Source organism: Brassica napus, chromosome C8, assembly GCF_020379485.1.
Source record: "Brassica napus cultivar Da-Ae chromosome C8, Da-Ae, whole genome shotgun sequence".
In the NCBI taxonomy this organism is placed as follows: domain Eukaryota; kingdom Viridiplantae; phylum Streptophyta; class Magnoliopsida; order Brassicales; family Brassicaceae; genus Brassica; species Brassica napus.
Genome location: NC_063451.1, coordinates 7,655,189 through 7,665,760, shown reverse-complemented (window position 1 = coordinate 7,665,760; position 10,572 = coordinate 7,655,189). Strand labels below are relative to the sequence as shown.

General features: G+C 32.7%; 1 protein-coding gene across 1 annotated transcript; it reads left to right on the top strand.

Moving 5' to 3' along the window:
- The first annotated feature begins 3,088 nt into the window (after positions 1 to 3,088).
- On the top strand, positions 3,089 to 7,547 carry LOC106428040 (DNA replication licensing factor MCM2-like). Its single transcript, XM_013868785.3, has 17 exons — positions 3,089 to 3,343; positions 3,423 to 3,601; positions 3,704 to 3,858; positions 3,942 to 4,116; positions 4,192 to 4,411; positions 4,517 to 4,724; positions 4,835 to 4,969; positions 5,060 to 5,251; positions 5,329 to 5,501; positions 5,568 to 5,756; positions 5,831 to 5,947; positions 6,031 to 6,115; positions 6,214 to 6,357; positions 6,438 to 6,563; positions 6,659 to 6,841; positions 6,918 to 7,079; positions 7,169 to 7,547. The coding sequence occupies exons 1-17, from the start codon at positions 3,138 to 3,140 to the stop codon at positions 7,292 to 7,294; spliced, it is 2,775 nt and encodes a 924-aa protein (XP_013724239.2). The 5' UTR covers positions 3,089 to 3,137; the 3' UTR covers positions 7,295 to 7,547.
- Positions 7,548 to 10,572: the final 3,025 nt, after the last annotated feature.

Below are 10,572 nucleotides of genomic sequence, written 5' to 3'. Positions count from 1 at the left end.
ATGCACAATGGCATGTCAAACAAGAAACATACGGATCTTATCAAATGTTAAGTTATTCAAAATTCCAATAACTGCATTCTATCGACTGTGTAGTTTAGAGAGAGAGAGAGCAAATAATATTTGAGTCCATTCCATACTTCTGATGTGTAATTACAATGAAAAACAATCACGAGTTTCTAAGGATACTAAAAGCACCCTTATTGCCAAAGTTTCTCAACTTTATATCTAAACTTCATAATAATAGTATTTTAACATAAATTGGTTGTTTGAATAATTTGTATTACAAAAATAATAAAAATAATAAATTCAAAACTTCCATATGCATGACAAAAGAAACTCTTAAAAGTATCTAGTTAGATAGTCATTGGGTACATTCCAATGAAGATGCTCTAACCTTGATGGTTTCTCTTTAGATATCTCAGAAATTAAAAAGGGGAAAAATAATAAAAAGAAGAGGGAAACAGAGAATCGTCTCTTCTCCCATATACTCCAAAAATTCATGAGAAACCATAGTGCAACTAGGATGTTTTTATTATCACTGCTAAGTTAAGAAAAAGTTCAGTAACTTATTATATTTTAAATGCTTAAAACTTAGTAGATGTAAAAATATATATTTAACAGAAACCCACATAGTTTCTTAAAGTTAATGATGACCTAAAATACTTTGCATATTATACATGAGTCACATGCTCGAGTAGTCCACTACAGCACCCGATCACCTGTTGAGAATATATCATGTACTATAAAGTTTTGGTATATTGATGGAAAACCAAATACATGATACAATTTTATTTATATTCAATATCATACATAAAAACAAACAAATTTGTATTTAAATGCACTATATAAATATAAAAAATCAACTGTGACAACAAACAACTTTTATATACAACATCTAAATACATCACTCTTATGCTACATCACATGTTTGAAATTACGTTTAGCGTGAGTCATGCAGTCGGTTCGGACCTAATGAATTAATTGAAAATTGGATACTAATTGGAAATTAATATGGAATCAATTTTTAACTATTTTCATTCTATATACATATAAATACTACTTATGTACAAAATGTACAAGGAAACATCCTAGCTCAAATGGGTTATGTTGGTTAAACGATTATTACGAACATGAGTTCGATGCCCAAAAACTGCAATTGAGGTTTGTTTTATTTTTTCTTGGGCAAATTCATCATTTTATTATCTTCTTCTTCCTCTTGCCCTGTGTTTTTGACATTAAAAAATAGCTGCCTCCGTTTTTTTCTCAACAATTATTTGTCATTATATTGTTGTTCATTACTATCAAAGTCATGCATATCTAATTCATATAACTTCAAAATGAGTTTTAAACTTCAATTGAAACAAAAACGTGTATTTAAAAACATTTTCTGATTAATACTCTGCAAAGGAACGAGATACCACAGTAATGGGATGCCACGCGTGTTATTGCTGGTCGCTTTACCCGCATTTTCGAATATGGGTTACATCTACATGAATCACCTATATGCTACATCTAAATGAATCATCCATATTCAAAATCAAAATGCATGTTTAGCTATTAACCAACACAATTTTTATTCTCCCTTCGTTTTTATAGATGACGTTTTAGATTTAGACACATACATTAAGAAAATATTTATTTTGTTTACATTTTCAAGACAAAATATTACTCCTTTTGTTATATATTAAGCGCTCTAGTCTTTAAACATTTTTTGATTATAAGTGTCATTTTACATTTTCAATGTACATATTAAATAGTTTTTCAATTTTATCCTTGTTTTTAAATCATTAATTAATAAAACCAAATAACAATTTTTTTTTTAATTCTGTGTGTAAAAACCTCAAATAACACTTATTATGAAACAAATGGAGTATCAATTATCCACCTCAATGATAAAATATACTGAAAATTTTAAGTGGTCATATAACATAAAAATTAATAAAATTAATAAATTTAATATTGAAAATGTCATCTAATGTGGAACAAAATAAAACGTCAAATATTTAAAAACGGAAGGAGTATAAAATTGTGTTAATCAATAAAATAAAAGTACTCTAATTAATCCTTATTTATTGAAATATCATTAGAATATTTCACATCCAAAATCCTCCTATGGATTGCAATTACCTAAGGTTCTAGTTTTCCTTTGGTTAAAATTCGCGACTATAATTTTCTATAATACGTCAATATTGGGTTTCAATCGTCCTCTCCAATAAAAAGCAATATCCTAATTTGTTAATCCTTTATGTTCACAATCTTTCTCTGGTTGTGATTGATGAAGATTTTTTATTGGTTGATTAAATTAAATTTGTAGACAAATGGAAACTGAGAAAATAAATTTATTGCAACCTAAAATGTGGATAAAATAAATTCATTCGACGGTGAAATTGGAATTTTTGATGAATTGAAAAATATAGTTGAAAATCTTGTAAATACCATTTTGATAAGAAAAAGAAAAAACAAACCTAGTGTCAAAATTAACAGGGCAAACCTCCAAAATAGCACATTTCTAAGTTTATATCACAAAAATAGCACTCAAAAACTAAAATGACCAAAATAGTACCTTTCTATGTTTATCATTTGAAAATTTTAATTTTTTTATTTTCAAAATTTGAAATCTTATCCCCAAAACCTCATTTCTCAACTCTAAACCCTAAACCCTAAACACTAAACTCTAAACCCTAAACCCTAAACCCTAAACCCTAAACCCTAAACTCTAAACCATAAACCGTAAACCCTAAATCCTAAACCCCACCCTTTAACTCTAAATCCTAAGTTTGTGACTTTTGATAAAACATTAAGTGCTATTTTTGTGACTTTTGACCTTGAGTGCTTGTTTGGGAACAAAAACTTGATTTAGTGCTATATTTGTCTTTTTCTCAAATTTTAAAACAATAAATAAAAATTAAAGTTTATTTAGTACTAAAATAATGAATAAGAGTTAGATTATTTTTTTTACACAATTAATAAACAATACAGCTTGGGCCGATATCCACATAAACAACAATACAGAAAGGCCCATTGCCTTAGTCAAATTGGCGCGAGGATCTCCCGCCTAAATCGAGGATACAATCTGATAACAGAATGTTATTGTGCCCTAAATTCCCCGGCGCCGGAGAGAGAGAGAGTAAGAAAAAATGGCGGGAGAAGATTCAGACAATCAGCCGTCGTCGCCTTCCTCCGCTGGGTTCAACACCGACCAGTTACCTTTCTGTACGAGCCAGAACTCCGAGAATTTCTCGGATGGAGAAGCCGAGGTAGATCCGCAAGTGATAAGAGATGAGCCAGAGGACGAGGAAGAAGAAGAAGAAGGAGAAGATCTCTTCAACGATAACTTCCACCAGTAAGCACGCGTTTTCACTTCGAGTTAGATTATTTTTCCTCCTCTTCTTCTTCTTCATATTTCTTGTCGAAATTGGCAGAGATTATGAGAAAAGAGATGACCAAGATCAGTATGAGTCTGTTGGATTGGATGATTCCGTCGTCGACGACAGAGGTCTCGGTCAGATTGCGCTTGACCGTCGCGCCGCTGAGGCTGTCCTCGATGCTCGTGAAAGTCGCCTCGCTAATCGCAAGCTTCCTCATCTCCTTCACGATAATGGTAATTGATTTTACTTATTATTATAAAGTATAAACCCTAACTGCAAATTTTGACGAAACCTTATTGAATCATGAATTTACAAATTGGGATGTGATTTTATAGATTCAGATGATTCGAACTATCGACCTTCGAAGAGGGCTCGAGCTGCGGTTCCACCAAGAGGCAATGGCGGTGATCCTGATGGAAACCCAAGTTCCCCAGGAACATCACTGCCTGATGTCTCAATGACTGATCAAACAGATGATTATCAAGATGAGGTACCAACTTTTATTCTATCTTTTTTTAGTTTCAGAGTGTTAGGTTCATTCTGCTAATCGTGTTTGTAAATTCATACATTTAGGATGATGAAGCAGAGTTTGAGATGTATCGTATCCAAGGAAGTCTGAGGGAATGGGTTATGAGAGACGAAGTGCGTCGTTTCATTGCCAAGAAGTTCAGAGACTTCTTGCTCACTTATGTCAAACCAAACAGTGAGAATGGAGAATATGTTCGTCTGATTAATGAAATTGTCTCAGGTACTTTTCTGCTGTAGCTTCATTATGTTCTTTTATCTTTACATCTCCGAACTGTTTTGTGATTCACCTATGCAGCTAATAAGTGCAGTCTAGAAATTGATTACAAAGAATTCATACATGTCCACCCGAATATTGCCATCTGGCTAGCGGATGCTCCACAACCTGTTCTCGAAGTCATGGAGGAAGTTTCAGAAAAGGTCATCTTTGATCTGCATCCAAACTACAAGAATATTCACCAGAAGATTTATGTTCGTGTTACTAATCTACCAGTTAATGATCAGATTAGGAACATAAGGTAGGTAGCTAATATAGTTTAACCCCTTGGATAGGTGGGATGGGTTTGTTGTTATCATTCACAAGATTTCAAATTAAACCTTTTTTTTTTTTTTTGAATTGTCAGGCAGATTCATCTTAACACAATGATCCGCATTGGTGGAGTTGTCACGAGGCGTTCTGGTGTCTTTCCTCAGCTTCAGCAGGTGAAATATGATTGTAACAAGTGTGGAGCGATATTGGGACCTTTCTTCCAAAACTCGTATTCAGAAGTCAAAGTTGGTTCTTGTTCTGAATGCCAGTCAAAAGGACCGTTTACTGTCAATGTCGAACAGGTAAGGATTCTACAGTCTCTCTATCCTTTTCCTTTAAATGAATGAGCTTGAGTGTAAGCTTTCGATTGGAATGAGAAGTACCACACTGTTAATTACTCTCTTTGTTTCAGACGATATACAGGAACTATCAGAAGCTTACCATCCAAGAGAGTCCAGGAACAGTGCCTGCTGGACGACTTCCAAGACACAAGGAAGTTATCTTGCTGAATGACCTTATTGATTGTGCTCGTCCTGGGGAAGAAATTGTACGTTCTATCATACGTTACTCTATTAGAATACGTGCACGCCTGTATATTATATATGATTGATTTTATCTTGCATGACATGTTTTGCAGGAGGTTACTGGCATATATACCAACAATTTTGACCTGTCTTTGAACACAAAGAATGGGTTTCCTGTCTTTGCCACTGTGGTGGAGGCAAATTATGTTACAAAGAAGCAAGACCTCTTCTCTGCATACAAGCTAACACAGGAAGACAAGACTCAAATAGAAGAGCTATCCAAGGATCCACGTATAGTTGAACGTGTAAGTTGGATAGGAATCGTTTGAATTTGTTCAAATTTAAGTTCATGCCACACTTAATTCATTTCATTCTCTCTCAGATCATTAAGTCAATTGCTCCGTCAATATATGGCCACGAAGATATCAAGACAGCTATTGCTCTTGCGATGTTTGGGGGCCAAGAGAAAAATATTAAAGGGAAACACAGACTGCGTGGAGACATTAATGTGCTTCTACTAGGAGATCCAGGAACAGCAAAATCACAATTTCTCAAGTAAGTATTTTTTTTTTCTGACTTCCTGTAACGAGCATTCCACTAACAGCAAATATTTTCTTCTAGATATGTTGAGAAAACGGGCCAGAGAGCTGTCTACACGACTGGGAAGGGAGCTTCTGCTGTTGGTCTGACTGCAGCAGTACACAAGGATCCAGTTACAAGGGAGTGGACCCTTGAAGGAGGGGCTCTTGTACTTGCTGACCGAGGAATCTGTCTTATCGATGAGTTTGATAAGATGAATGATCAGGACAGGTAACAAAATGCAACTAATTTTAATTTACCTTTTCTGGAGAAAATGATGATGATGGCCTATGTTTTATTACCAGGGTGAGTATCCATGAAGCCATGGAACAGCAGAGTATTAGTATATCGAAGGCAGGAATTGTTACTTCTCTGCAAGCTCGTTGCTCTGTTATTGCTGCAGCTAATCCAGTTGGTGGAAGGTACAAAAATATCAAAGGCTCCCAATCCACTGACTAATCTCTCTTATGAGTGTTGTTATATGTTTGTGATATTACAATTTCAGGTACGATTCATCCAAATCATTTGCACAGAATGTGGAGTTGACAGATCCGATCCTTTCTCGTTTTGATATCCTTTGTGTTGTCAAGGTCTTTTTTCTAAACATATACTTCTCATTTTTGTGATCACTGATTACGTTAACTTTTTTTGGTTATTGACATGAGTTACACCCATTATATGGCTGCAGGATGTGGTTGACCCAGTGACAGATGAAATGCTTGCTGAATTTGTCGTCAATAGTCACTTCAAATCACAGCCTAAAGGTGGTAAAATGGATGATAGCGAGCCCCAAGATGACAATCATGGATCTAGCGGTTCTTCTGATCCCGAGGTTTGTGATTTTCAAATGTAGCTGCTTCATTGATGTTTCCATGTCTTGACAGCAGTGTTATTTTCTTGTATTCTCTGCAGGTTCTTCCCCAGAACTTGCTGAGGAAATACTTAACATACTCGAAGTTGTATGTATTCCCTAAACTGAGTGAAATAGATGCCAAGAAGTTGGAAACTGTTTATGCTAATCTAAGAAGAGAATCAATGGTAAGGGTTCATGATTTTAATTGGTACTGATGGTTACCGTCTTTCTCAAACATCATCCCGGCATAATCTCTTCGCCTGCTTAATCTTTTGTTCAGAACGGACAAGGGGTCTCTATTGCGACAAGGCACCTGGAGTCAATGATCCGAATGTCTGAAGCAAATGCTAGGATGCACCTTAGACAGTATGTCACAGAAGATGATGTTAACATGGCCATTCGTGTCCTGCTTGACTCTTTCATATCAACTCAGAAATTCGGTGTTCAGAGAACCCTGAGAGAGGTATGCACAAACTTTTCAGTGAGCTTCTTCGGATTCTTATATCTGCATTGATGAAAACTCGGTTATTCCTGTGCAGAGTTTTAAACGATACATTACATACAAAAAGGACTACAACTCACTGCTGCTCGTTCTTCTGAAAGAGCTAGTGAAGAATGCTTTGAAGTTTGAAGAAATCATTACGGGATCAAACTCTGGACTATCTTCTATCGAAGTTAAGATAGAGGAGCTGCAGACGAAGGTAAAGTTCATGCTATTCTAAAAGCCATATGGGGTTGGTTATACAGATAGAAGTATGGTTCTTATAACTGTTTGTGTCTACAATTGCAGGCCAACGAATACGACCTCGCAGATTTACGGCCGTTCTTTTCGAGCACAGATTTTGCCAAAGCTCATTTCGAGTTGGATCATGGTCTAGGAGTGATCAAATTTCCTAGAAGGTTAGTCACTTGGTAACCAACAAGGCAAAAGCTTCTGGCTACTAAAAACCTACTTGAGTTTTCACTAGACATTCGAATATTGTTGGACTTTTAGAAGATTGTTTGGTTTCAAGTGAAGATCATAAGTTGTTCTAAGATTTTAACTCGTTTGTCTACCTTGAAATCTAAACTTTGAGCCTTAGGCACCTCTGTGACGAATTAGAACCGGCTTTGAGTTGGTCACAGAAATCTTATAGATTTTGGTATTTTAAGATATAATTTTTTTTTTATTCGAGAAGATTGCCAAAAGTTCCAATGTTTTAACATAGCCAAAATGCTCAATGTTCGTCACTTATATTTTCAATACCAAATTTCAAGAGACCAAACAGAACAGCAAATATAAATTTTAAAAACGTTTGTAATGAAACACAGTTTTTATTTTAAAATAATATAAAAAATTACTATTAAAAAGTAAAATTATTTTAATGAGAATATTATATATGATTTATTATTTTAGTAATTTTTTATTGTACAAAACAAATATTATTAACTAAAATAAAAATGTATGATTTATGATTTTAGTAAAACTTTTATTGTATAAAACAAATATTCTTAAGAACAAAATAAATACAAATATTCTTAACTAAAATAAAAAGATGTATGATTTATGATTTTAGTAAATTTTTTATTGTAATAACCTTGGATTTTTTTGACAAAAAAAAACTTGGACTTTTGCGTTTATAATAAACAAAGAAACATGTTGATTTTATAATCAACAAATTAGATTTTGATCCACACGTTTAGGAAGCGCAGATTTATTTATGAAATTAAATATTTTTTAAAAAATGAATTTCTATAAAACAGTATATAAGTTGGGGAACCTAATCGTACCAAACTGAAAAATGAAACAAACTTTGAACTGAATTTCATTATAACCGAGCAGATACTATATTTTTAAAACTGAAAATCAAATGGTAACCAGAATTTTTGAAATACAAATTATATACCTACAAATATTAATTACATTTATTTTGCTACAGAACCAAACCAAAACCCGAGGAGAACATATGTCGTTTAAAACCGAATCAAAGAAGAAGCGGTGTTTTAATATTTAGATCTACAGTCAAACCGGTAAATCCGTTGGCCGTATATACTCTAGACTAACTTATATTCAACACAGCATTTTATTAGAGGTTCTACCAACTAATATACTTCTATAAAATTTAGATTTAATGAAAACCTATTAATTAAAATTCGATAAAACCTAAAATCTGCCATTACCTCTTGAACTGACACTGGTTGACTTAGTAAAAAAACTAAAAACCCATAATAACTGATATTATTTTGATTAAATTTTTCATATACTTTATAATAGTATATAAACTATTTATATTTGTCGTATAAATATGTGCATTGTATTTATGTTATGTATTTTAATTTATAAGTTTGTAATGATCAATACTATTACAATTTTATATAGATAATATATTTCTTTGTTTAAAAACAAACAATGGATTTAGGTTTATTAATAAAATTAAAATTACGATTGTTGGAATGAGATTTTCAATGGATCATAGATACAATGAATTAAATTAATGGACATAAAAAAATTTATTTTGTGAGAGTTAAATTTCTTTTATAAATTCGGCGATAGTTTTGTAAATTTTGACATTTTCATTAAAAAAATATTTATGTAGTAATAGTATAAATTTAAAAATAGTACCGAGATTGTTATGGGTGTTTATGTTTTTAAAAGCTGTGAAATTATATGGCAAAATAATAAATATTAAGGGTGTTTAAATATGTGATGTTGATTTTTTATTTACCTTATATAGTGTACTGTGGGGATCAAAATTCAAAATAACAAATGAATTGTTTCTGAAATTGACATACAAATCACATATATAATATATTCCTAACAAAGTACAATATATTCTAAAAATATATTCTAAGAATCAACTTCCTTTAAAATGATTTCGAAATTAGTAAAAAGTATTAATCAAGTAAGTGAATATGATTAGCATATCAATAATATACTCCTTTTGGTTTCAAACTAAGTGTTACAACCTACGCAATATCATGATTAAATTTTTGAATTTTAACAACCACGTTTTCAGTATTTTATTTGAATGAAACGTCTCAAATATTAACATATTTTAAAGAGAAATTTTTTCTCTTTTAATAACAGTATTGAAACAGACTTACAATACATGTTAGTTTCATATAATGATGGATTGATGTTGAAGGGTTGGTGCACCAAGGAACACTCGTTTTTGTAGTGGGATTCAATAGTCACGTTTTGGTTTTGGGATTTTATCATTCACATTTTGGTATTGGGATTAATAAATGACGTGTTGGTAAGAAGTGTTTTAATAAATTTGGACTACGAATAATACGGGCTGTATTAGTCGCTAAAGCTCATAATCAAAGTTGAACATATTACATTAGTTAAGATTTTCTAAGGTTTCCATAAGATTTAAAATAAAAGTATTGACTATATTATTGTTAGAAAAATATATGGTAATATATTGTTAGTCTAAATTTAAGATAATACCAAACTATTAATAGTCTAATGAAATGATTTAACAATATTGTGTAAGTAGATTTTTAAAACTTATTTTCTTTTAATAATATCGATAACTAAGTTTCAGTATATCATAAATTATTTATATATATTATTTTTTTTGTCATCAACTTATACAGATTCATACAAACTCTGTAAACCAAATCGGAAGATATTGATCCATGTGAACGACGAAAGACGGATGCTTCCTGACACTACGTGCTAGGCTATACGCATTAAATTTTGCGTTCTTGGTACATGGACGATCTCTGATTGGAGGAAACTTTCTTTCAGGGTTTTAATGTCTTCCAAATAACTTGCAAAAGTTGGTCATTTTTCTAGTTCTGAAACCATCTTCACCAATTGAGAACAATCTGTTGTAAACGTAACCTGAAATTGACGTAAATTCCTCATACATTCCATAGCCCAGAGTAGTGCTTCCATCTCCGCATGGAGAGGAGAGAGACTAGCCCGAACATTCCTCGCCCCCATCAGCCCATCAAACCATTCTAAAGTACTGAACCAACCATGTCCGGAGAAAATATCATTCTCTTTCCAGGAACCATCAATGAAACACCATCTACCTGGAATTGAAGGTGAAGACATAACCTCTACGTGTGATACTATCCTCTGTTTATTCACTATTTGTGTTTCAGCCCAAATTGTCGATTCTATTTCTGCTAATTTGAGCGTATCCCTAGGATCAATATCCAGGTTACTAAAAACTTTATTATTCTTTCCTTTCCAAATAT

Bases quoted from the DNA above. Each gene is read 5' to 3' on its own strand.
- LOC106428040 (XM_013868785.3), top strand. From the start codon at position 3,138: ATGGCGGGAGAAGATTCAGACAATCAGCCGTCGTCGCCTTCCTCCGCT. The intron at 6,116-6,213 runs GTCTTTTTTCTA...ATATGGCTGCAG, and splicing joins ATATCCTTTGTGTTGTCAAG to GATGTGGTTGACCCAGTGAC. The intron at 6,564-6,658 runs GTAAGGGTTCAT...TCTTTTGTTCAG, and splicing joins ATCTAAGAAGAGAATCAATG to AACGGACAAGGGGTCTCTAT.